Here is a 15,591-nt window from a genome sequence, read left to right as displayed (position 1 = left end):
TTTAATGAGTGGTCTCTTGACGACATTTCCAGAGTCACACATTTGCCTCAAAAATCAAAGTCACAATCTATTTTGGACAATAATTTTATTTAGTTAATAATAATTACACGTAGCAACATAATCACTAAGACATACAGGAGGTCCTCACATGTCTGAGCTCATGAAGATAAACTGAACCTGCGATCAAGGGTTCCAGCCTGAATCTGCGCCTCCTTCCTATCCTGTATAAAAAAAAAAGACGACAAACAAATGATGGGTTTGTACAGTTTCCATGGTAACAAAGTCTTATCACCCTCACCCTCTTCACCTTGCGGACATTTTCTCAACTGCATGTTTTATGATTTTCAAGCGTTTTCTTTCCTCCCAGTGGAGAGAGGAAGAGACGAGCATGATAGCCCAGCAGTGTGACAATTGCACCAAATTCTTTACTGGAATTTCTATTGCAGCGGATTTGGTTGAATCTACATGACAATAGGGATGAAATTGAAAGCAGGCATTTTAAATCATGCATTCACTTCTAATGTGAATGCAACTGTGACAAAAAAGTAAACCAGCTCAATGGTGCAACTACTAGAGAATAATGATCCCCAATTTAAAAGCTTTTTCTGTAGATGCTGCCAATTCTGAGCAAGTCAAAATTCAAATGTACTTTTACAGTTATTTTACAAGGTATTATGAGTGAGATAATTAACTAAATCTATAGATAATAAAAACAATATTGGTGCTATAATATAAGAGTCAGTTGTCTTGGTTATTTCAGTAGAGCTGTAGCTCCTAGTCTTCACCCCCTCTCTGCCCTGCTTCTTCCTTTTCAACTTTTCCTATCCTTCCCATCACTGATTACCATCAGGCGGCGTTAGCCAATATACCAATTCAGTTCATACCAATTCAGATCATACCCCCACCCCACACCCACTCGAGAATCATACCTTCCAGCTTCTGCTTGACTGAAAACGCCTCATTATTTTCATAAATTGGGAAACAAGCAGGTTTCTTTTCTTTTGGTTTTCTTTTTTCAAAATTGCAATGACAATAGTGTTTGATAACTGCTTGAACCACCCTTGGCAACAATAAACTCACATTTTGTGTATTAGACCTGCACAACTGTATCTGGACTAACATATCTATTCAGTTGGATTCCAGCTTCTACTGGGGGCAACCACAGTAGAAAATTGTCTAACAGTACATTGAAGTGTGGATTGTTGAACTCCTACACCCTGAGGCTATTCTGCAACACTGTTTAGCTACATACATGTACGAATGATCATAGACCTAGTGAGTACTAATTTTTGCAAGGAATTATTAATATCAGCTTATGTTATGCTGCATGTGAATAGCCCGCCAGCAGTATTTTATAAAATATAGTGAGTGTGTTTTGGGACCTAAATAAGTTAGTTTATGACTTTTGTGAAGATCGGTTCACATTTCATCAACAATTTATGCACCAAACAGTGCAATTATTGCTATAGCTCTTTAGAAACCTGTTTTAAGTAGACATACAAGTTGTTATTAATTTCATATGTATGAACAAACCCTGTCAGTCTTGAAGACGAAGTAGATGACAAAGAGGGGAACCACTCCGAACATGGTACCCAACAGAGATGTCTTGAATGTGGCCCTGAAGTGCGGGTAGGGGTTGGCGCGTGCATACACCCAGCGTGTCAGAGCAGGGTCTTCCTGTAAACAAAAACCTAAACTGAACCGTTGCAATAGTAATAAAATGAAATTAGTTATGTACAAGATCACGTCAAGTCAATCGTGTTTTACTGGGACAATTTCACAGTAGATGTATATTATTAGTAAAACCGGTACTGTATACTACATTAAAAAATCCGTTGACGCAAAGCTAAAAAAACACAATAAATACGTGGACTGTGTTGTAAATAAGACGTTGACGATATCTGCGTCCTGCCGTGCTAACGTTAGCATCCCAGCAAGTAACCTCAACCCGAGGGTGTCCTTGCTAGCTTGCACAACGCCACTTACAATGAGCTCTTTTCTGTGCGGGTTGTTGAGCTGCGTCTGATACTGTAGCTTCAGCTTGGCTCGTAGTGCAGCCCGCTGCTCTTCCGCGTGCCTCTTGTCCGGTGAAAGGTTGAAATATTCATTTGGGTCCAACGTTTTTGGCCGAGAAGCCAAGGGCGCTTCTCGGTAGTCCGCCATGTTTTGATGACGGGTGAACGAGGAAACGCGATCTCCTGAAATCTCGCGTTGAAGTGGCAAGCAGTCACCATAGCAACGCGTCAAACTGAACAAGCCAAACCAAACGATGGACGAGACTGAGAAAAATCAAGAAATACAGAATGGCAGTGTTTCTAATGACACTGTCGGTGACTTTGAATGTAAAGATGCACCCCTAGAAGACGACTGGACTAAGTTAGACAGGGAAGAAAGTTTGGAAACGACAGTGGAAGCTGTTAGGCAGCCAGCACAGGCCACAGTTTCCGAAGTCAGACCTGAAGCCGGACTTGAAGCCGTCGATGACTTTTTACGCAACTTTCTTTACCAAGCGGGCATGACAGAAACCCTGGACTGCTTTCAGTCTGAGTGGGCGGAGATGAGGGACAAAGGGCTCGTGGACGCAGCGCGGTTCGGCGCGGTACCGAGCGTGTACGCTGAAAACCAGCGCTTGGCCAGAGAGCTGAGGCGCGCGGAGCGGGAGAGGGAGGAGCGCGAGCGGGCCGCGGCCGCAGCCGCGCGGGCCGCGCGGAGGGTGCAGAAAGCCCGAGACCTCCATCGGATGCAGTGCGCGCGTGTCCTGCAGGAGAGGAACCGGCTCGTCGAGGAGCTGAGGAGGCTCAAGGCGCAGTGCGACGACCACGAGCCCGCGGTGAGGCGCATGAACGAAAAGCACCGAGCGCTTTTAAAGCAGACCACGCCGGCGACTTTGGAGACGGACGAGGCCGCAGCGCAGAGCAGCTGTCAGTCAGCCGAGCGCAGCGCCCTCCTCTGCGAGGATCCAGCAACTCCCACAGCTGCCGACCGCCCAAGGAGCTGCACTGGTGTGCAGTGAAGACAGATGCCTATTAAAATGAATACCGCACACTCATGCAGGCCTTTACTTCTATACGCCGCAGCAATACGAACAATTATGATTTAGTGGCCAAAATGCATACTTATACATACTAAATATATTTATTATACCTATTTTCCCACAAGTCTATTAATGAACATTCATGTCTGATCTCAACATGTTCAAGAAAGAATTATACTAATTATTATTTAACCTTTTTACAAATGATTGATTTTAATAAAGTATATAGTATTTGCATCTCTTCTCAATAGATAAGGTAAAGCTATATTGACTGGTTTGCACAGTTAATACTATCCAGTACAACCACCAGGGGGCGATCTCTACCAGGCCACAAAGTTAAAACCAGGCGACTGAGTCTGGACGCTCCCAAACGTTCTTCTGTTCTCCTTTAACCGTGTCCTTCTCTGTCCTTCGCGCTCGCTCCCCCTCACAGTTGCTATTTCATTCTCTATCGTACATCAGCGATGCTGACTGAGGTTTATTTTGATGCGTTCGCTGTGCTAAGCTTTTGAAAATAGGCAAGATAAGGCAGTAATGGGCTGAGCGATAAAGAGCAAATGAAAAAGGAGCCTTACTGTTGCATTGCTGATGTACTGTTTCAAGACTTAATCGCTACCAGTAATCACATGTTTTATGCCGCTTTGGTCTTTTGAAATGGCTTCTAGATGTGTGTCTGGCTCGAAAAGTGGAAGCAGGTTTCTATTCCAACCACAAGTGAAATACTTTTTTTCTTGTTCCTTTCCAGAGCTCCCTGAAGTGGTTTGTAGAGTCAGAGACAATGACTTAATGCGCAACGCTTCTCTCTGGTACTTATTCATTATACATCCGGGCTCGGCGATTCCATTATTTTGCTGCCCTTGAGGAATGTAACTGAGGAATGTAATGTTCCTTTCATCTCTTGTTTTCTTCTCCAGGACATAATTGCGCTGGTTTAGCCGTTGCAATTTTCACAAATGGTTAGAGAGTCGGTGAGGTGGTGGTTGGAGGCCATCCGGCCCAGTTATTCCCTCCACGGTACCTGTTTCCATTCTGCCTGTCTCCTCGCTCCCCACCGCTTGTTCAGGTCTCACAATGCGTTTTCAGCGTTGTGAATTCCCCGGCCTGATTGGAATTCCTCTCGTGGCCGCCGGCTCCCGGTGCCGACCTCTCACTGTCAACCCCGCGTGCAGTTTGTGTGACAGACGCTTCGGTTCTGTACATGTTCATCACTTTTAGTCTTTCGTCCTTCTATATGACAGAAATTGTGATATTGCTCATCTTCTGGTTGTGATAGTGTTTTGAAGCTTCTTAGATACTGTTTCAGAAAACTCTAATCAGTGAGACTGACACCAATGTGCCCCCCCCCTCCACACACACACACACACACACACGCGCACACACACACACACACACACACACACACACACACACACACACACACACACACACACTTTTACATCTGTCTTTTCTGGGTCCTATATAACGCGTAGCAGGTCATTCTCATACTTCTGCTTTAATGCACTGAGCCTGGCAGAGTTGGGCCCATGGTACAGTACTGACTCAGCAGGCATCCATCATCTTCAAGGGGAGCTGCGCAGATGAATTGGCCGGGGATGAAGTTGACACACTCTGCATTTTCTTCATCTCAGCCATTTGGATTTCTGTGGCAAGGCTTGCTGCAAAGATAAGAGCATTTACAACGTATGAATTATTAACGGTGAGCAATGTGTGGACTCAAGCCTCTGGTGTTGTGTATAAAGTTTACTACAGATTTATATGAGGAGGTTCTGACTTTCCAAATGTTTTTTTAAGGATGATAATGTTATTTGCCACAGAAAATTGGTGTCTCATCATTCTTTTTGTCTTGAGGTACCACCACCTATGGGATGTTATGCAGCTTGGATATATTTCATTAGTGTGATTGGGCCACAGATTTGTTGGAAGGTATCTGCTAAACAGTGGTAGCTGGAAGCCGAGAGTAAAACTAATCGGTTATTGATGCATTTTAGTAACAAAATAAGGGGGTTGCAGGTGGACTGGCTTCAGGTGTGAAGACAAATGGAAATTCAGTGGATTTTGCAGTGCCCCATAAATAAGTCAGCCGGAACAGCCACATACTGAAAGGTCAGCAGGCTGATATATTGAGCTGACATTAAAACATGGTTACAGGGAACATACGCCACAAATACGTTTCTGCTTCTCTCTTACTTCATTCAGCACAACGGGGGAAGTCATGGAGGCTTTTTTGGGACGTGGCACCACAGAGGGGTGACGCGAGGTGAGGCGAGGGGAGACAGCCAACACCCTGCTCGTGATGTGATAGGAAGTGGCAGGAGATGAAGACAAGGAGCCAAATTCAGCCTGAATGCATGGTCACTGTCTGATAACAGCGGGGCCGGAGAACAGACGAGCAGAACCACTCCAGGAATACTGAGCAGGAAACAACGTGGGTCCACTGTCAGTCAGACGCAAATCCCATTTCACACAAACTCTTCAGCTTTGTTTACTTTCAAGGCCTGATCGAGGCTGTCAGAAAGCCAGGCAAGTTGTTAACACGCCAACACTTCAGTTGGATTAATAAAATCACAGATGCTGCTGTAATTGCTGGGGGCAATGAATGTATTTCACATTAATTCAACAAATATGTACATTTCACTGGAGTGAAAAAGTGTAAAATCAGGTTGAGTGCAGATTTGTATAAAGTTGAATTATTCATTAAGTAAAACACAGCCAACATTGAGGACGAGCCGCTGTCTGATGCTAATGTACGCCTTGTTTGTGACCGTTTGGGATGTTCGGGATGAGATGCTGCCTAGAAAATTAATACTTCTGCAGCGGTTTCCACTCCGTAAAAAGGATGCTAATTGTAAGTCACTAACCCCGACCAAGCTTTCATGGTAAAATCTGACACATCACTCTGCTCGTGCCGCTTCCTACCGCACTCCTATAGATTGAAGGCCTCCAAATGATTCTGTTAGTGGTGATTAACGTCAACACTGTTCTCGGAGGGGACGAACGAACCCAAAGCAAAGCGCAAACAATGCCACGCAACCGCCACGAACGAGTTTGGGTTCAGATGGAGCTGCTGACGTATGTTTACTGTTCTGTCTATGGCTGTGTAGGAAAAAAAGCAGCTATAAATATGAAAATTGTCCCTCTTCAGGGTGAACTTAGAGAGATTTAGGTTAATGTGAGGATCAGGGCTCAGTAATGGCTCCCTCCAGGAAACCAGTGGAATATCCTCTACAGCGACACTGTGTCTGCTTTTGTTTGTTTCTACGTACACAGTCGGACGCACACGCTGACACTTGTGCTTTGTTCCATTAGGTCATCAGCCGCGAGTGTCCCAGGATGTATTAGCTCAAGGGTACAGTCAGTGAGTCCCTGCTGGCAGCTGTCACAGCAGTGCGTGAATGAGATTATGACAGCGCAGTGAAATGAGGCTGTGTCCTTCTGATCCATTTAAACAGGAATAATCAGATCCGTTTATCTGTCGCCGCTTCACCCAAATCACAGCGGCATCCTGCGGGCTGATATCCTACCGAGCACCAGCGTGTCCGTCTCAGGACCGCACACTTGATTATATTCTAACGCAGGAGCTGCCAAAGCACTAATTATGTGCTCTGAGCAAAATGGCAAGTTTATAAATAACATCCTGTTACATCGTTCTCTGGGTTTTTGTCTATAAACCCTAGAAATGACTGTGTACTGCACACAGCGCCTACGTCATGAGCCCCGGGCTTTGATCAGTAAATGAACAGAGGATGAGTCATCCCCATTCACTTGGATTGCCTTCCACTTTTACACAGGCTCCTTTCCCTCGTCAGATTGCCTCATGGGATTTTGTGGTGGTTTTGCTTTGGGTGAGCCTTAAAAAATGGTTCAGATCAACACATTACGTTATATGAACGCGTACATGCAGAACAACACAGAATGATTAGATTTTGGTGCAAGTGTTAACGTCAGTGACCTGGAGAAGTACTCGAACTCATTTTCTGACCCAGACCGGCCTGTGTGTCATTTCTGGTCAAACTAATTATGACACAAGATCTTTAAATGGACAAAGTTGGACTCTTGAAACAGATGGTCTGGACAACATTAGGGTTTTTTCTGAGGCTTTTTCCCTCGAGAGCCGTAAAGCAAATGGATTAGTGACCCTCTCCTAATAAAGGGGTCCAGGAGGGTTATCCTGCTAACATCTCCGCCAGCCCCGCTCTACACATGTAACAGTCCAAATCTGTAATTAGGGACTTAGTGATATTACAGCCTGCTTACGCTCCATTTTATGAATTAGTCAGACTCTTGTGTGGAAGCTGTAATGTGTTATTCTGGGAACGCGAGAGGGAAAGAGTGAGTCGCTACAAGAACAGTGAAACTATTTCATAATTCAGCTTTGTAAAAACTATTATTAAGTTTCACGGCGACGGTACCGGTGATGCATGGTGCGCTTAATATTTAAAGACACGTGGACCAAAATGTCTGTAGTAACTTTTTTATTGAAATCTGAAACAATAACACCAGAAATATTTCTGCAAAAATATACCCCCAGTTCTCAGAAGGAATCTGATTAAATAGGTTACATCAAAGTGGCAAAATACAATATTAATAGGAGATCATTTGTGGTGTAATAACATGCAGGAATATATTATAAACTTAAAATAGTATATAAACGTATCCATAAGTGCATACTGGCTGATAAGCTGTCTTATTAATGCTGGACACCCGTGTGAACTATAAAGCAAATTTTTACACCAAACCTAAGTTTGTTTCCATGTTCCATGTTTGTAAGTAAAATGTGGACACATCTCACTCTGCACACTACCTGTTCTACAAAGAGAAGGAGCATCTAAGTTCCATAGCACACGTCTTCAATAGGCTTTTTTGGGGTCCGTTCTTCCGTCGTTCAGTGGGTCTCCCTTAAAAGAAAGCACCGAATGAATACGCATGCAATACAGCAACCCGCCACTATGTCAGAGCAGGAGAACAAAGACCCACCAGGACGGAGAAGGCGCCGGAGCGACTCGAGCTGTCCCTCTTGGGGGGCATTGCCTTCACCTGTCTTTTCGCTCTGGTTACCTGAAGGCGAGAACCAGTTCAGTTAAACCGGCCACTTCCGCCAACAGGCCATCAACTGATGCAGTAAAAACCACGCAAGCCGGCCTTTTAAGTCTGTTTGCACATCTGGACCTTACGCCCCAGTAGCTGTTCCGCTCGGGCGTTGCCATGGAGACTCACCTGTAGGGGGTTGGATTTCTTGTCATGGTTAAGGAGAGAGTAGGAGCCGACGCGAGGTATGTTCCGGATCACGTTCCGTTTCCTATTTGCAGCTTGACGCCTGGACCTGTCAGCCTACGAAGCCGTAGACACGAGAGGTAGGAGACATTCAAGCTTTGTTTCATCCGTTCAATCAAATACATTGGCCTGCCTAGTCTACTGGTTCTCTAGCCTGCATTCCCCCCATGGTCAGTTTAGTGTGCAAATAATGTGGTTTCGGCGCAGCCTTCTTGGATTTCAACCCACGCATGATGCAGGATGTCTAAATCCCCACTGGGCCTCGGTCAGCAGCGCCCCCCGCTGTGACGCCGCCTCCCCACCTCGGCTTTGGCCGGCTCCTGACTCCTGTGTGACTAACGAGTGCGGGCTCACCTGGATCAGAGCGTTGGGGAAGCCTTTGACGGACACGGCCCCGGGCACGTTGGCGTGGCCCGGGTGGGCGGGACCCCTGCGATCCAGCTGCCGCCTGCGTCTGAACAGGACCTACGAGGACGAGACAGTCACAGTCACAGCCACATCCACGACCGCAGGAGGAAACAACAATTCCTGCAAGTCCTCCTGCGTAACGGAGCTCGCTGAGTCGTACGTGAGTGGTTTCCTCTGCTCTGTCCTGTTCTCGCCATTCAAACCCTCTTTCTGTTATTTTGCCAAGTCCGGCATTAGAGAGAGGACACCGCAAAATTGTTATTGTGAGCGGGCCTGTGCTTTCCTGCATTTCATGGACCGTCCGTAACAGAAGCACTGCTACTGATCCCCTCATTTTCCAAATAAATGGTCTGTCGCTTCAGGAATGACAAACAACATGTTTCTAGTTTGCTGAATAGGACTTTATGGTAAATGTATTAATGTGCTGCAGGAAAAATACCCCACCGTCCCCACAGTTACATAAATATGGAAACAAAAACCCGCTTTCCAGTGTTGGGTAACAGATTCGCGTTTTCCACTCTGTTCAAAGCAAAGACGACTGCTTCATCTACAGAATCAGCTAAAGTGCTTGAAGTGATTGCTGTTGACCTACATTTCTTTAAGATAGTCTGAACTTTCAGCTTTGTGGGATCCTGAGAATGAGCTGCGGTGCAACAGCTGTAGTTTAGAAAGAAAATCATAATACTCTGTATCAGTGGTTTCACAGTCACAATTGCCTAACTCCATAATAACAAAGCGACCTAGTTATTAAACTCATTGATTACCATAACTAGGCTTGTGTTGTATAATACAAATGAACTCAACCACCCTTTACACCACACTTTCCCATTCTCTCCTTCCTCCTCCACCACCTCAGTTTTTCCTGATCTAGACCTGCAGAACCGGAACCAGGCTCCCTCAGATCTACGCACGCTCCTTTGACCCCTCGCAGAGAAGCTAATGGCGGGACTGGAGTCGAGCAGTGGCACGTACCCGTCCTTCAGTTAAGGGTGGCGCCATCTGCTGCTTCTGGTCGTCGTACTGTGGAGCGGAGGAAGAGAAGACGCAGGGGTCAACTTATGTCACAACACAACTAATACAGTTTTATACATGTAGAGAAAAGAACATAGTCAAATCCCCTAATCGTGGCGCCCTCATTCATTTTCACCCAGACAAGGTTCATCAGTGTGTCCTACTGAAGTAATTCCTCGCTAAAATCCAAACAGAAATTCCTCAGCAACGCAGTCACCAAACACGGCAGCAGCTCTGAGGCTGTGATCTTCTGGGTGTAGGCGACACGGGTCCACATCATCGAGTTGTATGTTTTGTATCTGTGTGGGTGTGTTAGGAATATTCATCAAAACCTGCCACAGTCCATTTGGTTTTTTCCTGCCATGCACACCATGTGCTGAAGACTCCCATGAATTACTAATTTAATGCATTCCACTCCATGTAAAAGGCGAGTTCCTTTGGTGGGATCGGACACATGCAAACTAAATCAAATGGGCCAGATTTAGCCTCTTTAAAGACACTGTCTCTGCTATTAGTTAGCTCCCACCACATTTGAAGCTCGTAATTGCCTGTGCTGTAATTACATTACAAAATAACAGCTGCAGAAAAGCACATATGTGGCACAAAGTCCCTCAGACGGAGCAGAATTCCCAAAGTGGGACCGCTTTCATGTTCCTCCTTCATCCTGCAGCTGGCGAACGTGTTGTCTGGAGGAGGGCGATTACTTTGGACAGAGCGCACGGACCGTCCACAAACGTCCAAAAATGCTCGCCACAAGGTTCGAGTCTAACAGCCGGCGGCCACATGAGAAAAAAAAAACACACAAAAAGGGGGGAGATGAAGGATTTAGTTCCACAGAAGGCTATATTTTTGGTGTAGTGGCATAATTGCTGTGAAAGCCATTACAATGAGACTTTGTTTCTGTAGGGAAAAAATAATATGCTGCCACAGCTCTGGGTTAGACTATACACGTCCTCCGCTGGGCTGAAACACACTGAGTTTACATTCCAGCTGAGTCTGAGCTAAAACTAACGGTCACTTAAGCCCAAAGTCAAAGCAGAAACCTTTAAAAGGCGCTTATTTCTTCACGGAGTGAAAAGCTGTGTGATGACTCTCTGATTAAATCTGCGTTATTGTTGACTTTAACCTAATTAAAGCCCAACTCACTTCCCGTTGGATACTTATCGCGTCTCAGCGCCAGAGACGAGCGTCCTCGCCGGGAGAAAATGCTGATAATTCGAAGCGTTCGCTTTCGTCCGCGAGCGCGGTTATTATGTAGGCCGCTCCAGCGTAAACACCACTTAAAGCGGCTCAAGCAGGTCGCGCTCACTCGCGGCGGCGCGGGTGACGACGGGGCCCGTAATGAACACCCTCGCGCGTCTCATGCGCAATCACGGCCATTAGGCGCGCGCCGCTTACCTGTCCGTCTGCGGTCGCCCCGCTGACACACGGCTCCCCCTGCGTCACTCCCGAGCAGCCGAGGGCGTGCGGCAGCAGGCTCGCGTGCAGGCACAGCGCGCACAGCCACACAGCAAACCCCATGATCCAGGCGCCGACGCAGACTGCTCCCTGCGCCGGTCCGCGCCCTGCTTTATACGCTCGGCTCCGCTAATGAAGAACAGATGCAGGGGGGAACGGGAGGCCATGCCAGCTTCACACAGACAAACGGCCCACCACAAGCCTGCGCGCTGCGCCAGCCGGCGGCCTGCGGTCCCGCAGAAGCATGTCAGACATCTTCAAGGGCCTCCCCTTAAACAAAAAACACGCTCACGCCTCCCCCTGCCCCATCTCTAGTCAGAAGAGGAGTTTTTTCCACTGATGTCCGCACAGTAGCTCCTGCCGGTGTGTTTAAACAAAAGGCGCCATGCTGTAATGGTGTCCGTACACAAATGGATTATTCGGTTATTTCAGCAATGTCTCGCAGAAAGGCTGCGCTTGGTATTGAATGTGTCTCCCGGCTCAGCGTGGATGAATTTCTCTGCCTCTGCTTTCAAGATGTGTGCGCACAATAGCTGTTTATGCGGCCGCTCACCGATCCAAACACTTCAGAAAGAATTGCAGTAATTACTCCTCAGTGGAATACAGAGGCAATTCATCCGTCAGCCACGCAGCCCGCGGACGGCCGTTGCCTCGCGTCGACAGAAATCGAATGGAAAATAGGAAGATTTTTCGGGGGTTTAATGGCAGAAATGGCATAAAAAGATGTTTTATTCATTTTTCTAGTGCGTTTTAGCTTATTAAGCAAACCCCCGTCCAAAGGGTTCGTCTACCTCTGTGGAGACAGATCATGAGGAGTCTCCAGATGTGGCAGGTGGTACATGAATAGGCACCTTGTCTCAGGACGTATTACAGGATGGAAGGAGTGAGGGAGTGGGCGAGAGAGAGAGAGAGAGAGAGAGAACCAAGGCTAATGTCTTTAAGCCTCTGGCTGCTGGTCACAGAGGAGTGATCGCCCACTGGGACTGGCAACAGGCACCGCTGTGAAAACTGTGGAAATTAAATATGCCTAATTTCCGGTCCGCAACATGCTCCTATGACATTATATATTATTGTTTTCTAGCACATGAATGTAGTGAACGTATGTGTAATCCCTCAGTGAGTCACAGTGTGAGTGGGGAGCATAAAAGATGGTTATTCATCTTCATTCCCAGCTCCCACCGCCTCCATTTATTTTTTCTGAGACGTGTTTGACTGTGTGCGGGAGCCGTTGCTGCAGGTATCTCTCTCTGGGGGTTCGGCAGCACCACGGGCTGGACGTCTGCAGTCCGCTGGCGTGACTGCTGTAGGTGGAGAGGGATGTTTAGCCAGGTGGAAAGAGGAGGAAGGAGCAAAAGAAACAAGCTGAAAACAGCAGACGCTGCTTTACTTGGCAACCGAGCCACAACACATGCAACGGGGAGACGAACGCGTCGACCCGAGACCGACGCACTCGTGTCGGCTCCTCCCAGGATCACAGCCCGCGCTTCCTGTGAGACGCCTTGAAATCATGTTGCCAGGGTTACAAGTTTACATGAACCTCACACAAGCGCGCGTCCGGGCCCAAGGGAAGGCCGTGCCGCACTTTAAAAACCCTCGTTATTCGTTCCACGATTTCCAGTCCGAAAGTAACTTTTTAAAGCCTCACGGGGAGTCGACTGTGGCCGATTGCTATGCGCGGCCGTCCCTGTAATTTGCCCTCCTCTGGCTCCTCGTGGGAAGTGTCATTCATCAGCCGGCGCTCCTCTGAGCTGCTGTCAATGTGTCTGGATGAGCATGACTCGCCGTGACCAGCAAAAAAAAAGAAAAAGGCTCTGACCAGAACTGAGCGAGGCAACAGAGCTGTTTAGCATGAATCATATGAGACAACATCTGAATTAGGTGACACATAGAGCTCTGGGCGTTTCGATGATCTAATTCTAATTCAAGCACGGATTCTCTGAAAGCTTGATTTGTTGAATCAACTGATAACAAAAGTCCTTTTGTACTGCAGATAGTTGTAGTTTTGAAAGGTTGAGCCACCAAACAGTAATTGAATGTAAATAAATCCAGCTGCCTGTGTAAGGGTTAATACCAGCTATTACCAGGTACCGCATTGGTAACGATGAGAGACTGGACTAATGCGGAGCCTCACAGCTCCGGTTGCCAATCAATACACCTCCTCAGCACTTTTTCCTCTCGGCTGCAGCTGCTTCGCTAACGGCGTATCAAAAGGTGCAGGGGAGAGAAAAGGAGCGAAGGAAACCAAGGACAGTGTGAGGAACGTGAACAAAAACAGGACGACTGCGGGGCCTCTTCTGGTTACGTGTCCTTAACCCTTCCAACATTTGCATGTTTCGCGAGGAAGAGCCCTCAAGTGGCTCAAAGTGAATCCTAAGCATATTATTAGCTGCCAGCATCATTTGTCGTTGCCCCTTCAGCTTCCTCTAGTGTCTGATGAAATAAAAAAGGCTCTTAGAAATGACAGCCCTCACGCTGCACACGTGAACAGCTGCTTTAGTTCAACTGCAATCATTTTCACCATCTACAAATCACCGGAGCGTTTCATATTAGACATCAAAGCTCCGAGAAGGCGTCTGTAGACTGACTTAAAACCTGTGGAGACGTGACATCCTAAATAAATCAGCACAAAGACGCTGTTTAGTTTTGCTAGAGTAGGTCATTGTGTTCTATTACTTCACAAACACTTCACTCCAACAACAAGAGAACGGAGCAACACTGAAATAATGATGCTGAGCTGCTGGTGTTTTGAAGCTGGATTAAAGTCATTTGATTTTATAGAATACATTTCCTGACGCTTTGCCATAATTCGTTTTCACGACGGCTACTTTCCAAAGAATGGAGTTGTGTCGATGGACGTACTCAGGCTCCATGTCAGCACCAGCTATTTTCATAATGAACCTTCCACTTTCATTTATTTCCTGTGAAAGCATGTTAAAACCATGACACACTTATTCCCCCTTAAACTCACATCCGAGCATCTGTTCTGGCTTTAGACGTGTCTCTTGAGGTAATTGGCCCTGTTGTGTTGATGGATTCATAACGTCTTAGGACCACGGTCATAACCCAGAAAGCTATACTTTGATAGAGTTATATTGTGATCTATATAAAGTCTTTAGCCTTTCTATGCAAAGTGCATTGTGCTGTAAAAAAGAAGATTTTGTACAGCAGAATGCTGATATATGTGTAGTCCACGTCAGGGACCTGAAGTCATTTGCACATAGAGAGGGTGAACTGAAGAGTTGAAAGGAATGGGTAAACACTATTGATATTTGGGGAATCGAGTCGCCCACTCTTAACGTCCTCATGTGTCCTCATTCAAGGCTCCTGATCAATCTCTCCTCACTCCTCGCTCCTGGAGGCAGAATTAAAACAGCGTGGGACGCAGCTCTCGCTCTCCAGCACTGGGAACCAGACGACCTTTCCCTCGGGAGAGGATCGGGCAGTAAAGAACGATCAAATAAGGGAGCTGAGACGCGCTACTTCTCATTAATATACCTTCCTGTCTGTGCTCCGGTTGCCATGGCAGCAAGGAGTTAGATTCAAACAATGCCACTGAGGGCTGGAGCCTTTGATGAGAGGAGACTGGACCATATCTGTCCATCTGGGCGAGTCGGGGTGCAGACAAGCACAGTCACATTAATGATGCTGCATTGTTTTCCCACACCTGCAACCATGTCGCTGGTTCCATTCATTCAAGTAGCCTCGTTTCACATTCTGCATCGGCAATTTAATATTGTTCGAGTCAGCCGATGGATTTATGGACAAGATGAAGTAAGCTGAACCCAATTAAAGGATCTCCAGTTACAAGGCAGTTCTCCTAAATATAATCACAGGGACTAGAAAGCTGCTAAACAAAGTCCCCTCACTTTCCCATCTGGCTGGTTGCGTTCACATTCTGTTGCCACAATAGACCAGACTGAATCCTCCAGTGGCACGTGTTGCCAGATCTAAGACCTCTTACACGAATATCTCCCACAGCCGGGTGGCCAACAACAAAAACACCTCCTTTGTAAGCAGCTGTGGCTCGGCTTGGCTGGAGAGAAGTGTTGGCAGGAAAACTGCAAAGTAAAGCGACAAATTTACTCTCACTCATGCACATTTGTGAAATAAACACGGGGCGAGGAGGGGGAGTTCGCCGGCTCCTGCGACGTGCGACTAATGTTGTCTGGAGGGGAACGAACAGACTATTAATAAGTCGTGGGCTCTAAACACCGCGGGGGAAAAGAATTGGTAAGAGGCTCCTGGAGGCTAAAAGAAACATCTTAAAGTATGAGGCCTAATCCAAAAAGCCTCGTGCATGAAAAAAAAAAATGGACTCTGGCCAGAAAATGTAGAACAACATTTCCAGTCTGGCAGCTTGAAACGCAGTTGTGTTTCCCGCAGCCGCGTCTGACCTCCTCATATCCACA

At 46.7% G+C, this 15,591-nt stretch overlaps 3 protein-coding genes across 3 annotated transcripts; 1 reads left to right on the top strand and 2 right to left on the bottom strand.

Annotated features, from left to right (window-relative positions):
* Positions 1-66: 66 nt before the first annotated feature.
* ndufb4 (NADH:ubiquinone oxidoreductase subunit B4) lies at positions 67-2,195 on the bottom strand. The gene is made up of 3 exons (XM_029148357.2): positions 1,987-2,195; positions 1,534-1,677; positions 67-221 (listed from the first exon to the last, which is right to left on the bottom strand). The coding sequence occupies exons 1-3, from the start codon at positions 2,161-2,163 to the stop codon at positions 159-161; spliced, it is 384 nt and encodes a 127-aa protein (XP_029004190.1). The 5' UTR covers positions 2,164-2,195; the 3' UTR covers positions 67-158.
* An 18-nt stretch (positions 2,196-2,213) lies between these two features.
* LOC114854185 (sperm-associated antigen 16 protein) lies at positions 2,214-3,049 on the top strand. Its single transcript, XM_029148356.3, has one exon. The coding sequence runs from the start codon at positions 2,270-2,272 to the stop codon at positions 3,011-3,013; it is 744 nt and encodes a 247-aa protein (XP_029004189.1). The 5' UTR covers positions 2,214-2,269; the 3' UTR covers positions 3,014-3,049.
* Positions 3,050-7,491: 4,442 nt separating this feature from the next.
* si:dkey-12l12.1 (uncharacterized) lies at positions 7,492-11,387 on the bottom strand. The gene is made up of 6 exons (XM_041070650.2): positions 11,123-11,387; positions 9,686-9,733; positions 8,660-8,770; positions 8,249-8,362; positions 8,009-8,089; positions 7,492-7,929 (listed from the first exon to the last, which is right to left on the bottom strand). Exons 1-6 carry the CDS (start codon positions 11,243-11,245, stop codon positions 7,882-7,884), a joined length of 525 nt encoding a protein of 174 aa, XP_040926584.1. The 5' UTR covers positions 11,246-11,387; the 3' UTR covers positions 7,492-7,881.
* Positions 11,388-15,591: the final 4,204 nt, after the last annotated feature.

This window comes from Betta splendens, chromosome 4, assembly GCF_900634795.4.
Source record: "Betta splendens chromosome 4, fBetSpl5.4, whole genome shotgun sequence".
NCBI lineage: Eukaryota > Metazoa > Chordata > Actinopteri > Anabantiformes > Osphronemidae > Betta > Betta splendens.
The sequence above is the reverse complement of the archived record's forward strand: the minus strand, read 5'-3'. Positions and strand labels throughout refer to the sequence as shown.

Bases quoted from the DNA above. Each gene is read 5' to 3' on its own strand.
- ndufb4 (XM_029148357.2), bottom strand. From the start codon at position 2,163: ATGGCGGACTACCGAGAAGCGCCCTTGGCTTCTCGGCCAAAAACGTTG. The intron at 1,678-1,986 runs GTAAGTGGCGTT...TTTTGTTTACAG, and splicing joins CGCACAGAAAAGAGCTCATT to GAAGACCCTGCTCTGACACG. The intron at 222-1,533 runs GTTTGTTCATAC...TTTTTTATACAG, and splicing joins TCGTCTTCAAGACTGACAGG to GATAGGAAGGAGGCGCAGAT.
- LOC114854185 (XM_029148356.3), top strand. From the start codon at position 2,270: ATGGACGAGACTGAGAAAAATCAAGAAATACAGAATGGCAGTGTTTCT.
- si:dkey-12l12.1 (XM_041070650.2), bottom strand. From the start codon at position 11,245: ATGGGGTTTGCTGTGTGGCTGTGCGCGCTGTGCCTGCACGCGAGCCTG. The intron at 8,090-8,248 runs GTGAGTCTCCAT...TCTCGCCTTCAG, and splicing joins AGAAATCCAACCCCCTACAG to GTAACCAGAGCGAAAAGACA. The intron at 7,930-8,008 runs GTGGGTCTTTGT...CTTTCTTTTAAG, and splicing joins CCGGCGCCTTCTCCGTCCTG to GGAGACCCACTGAACGACGG.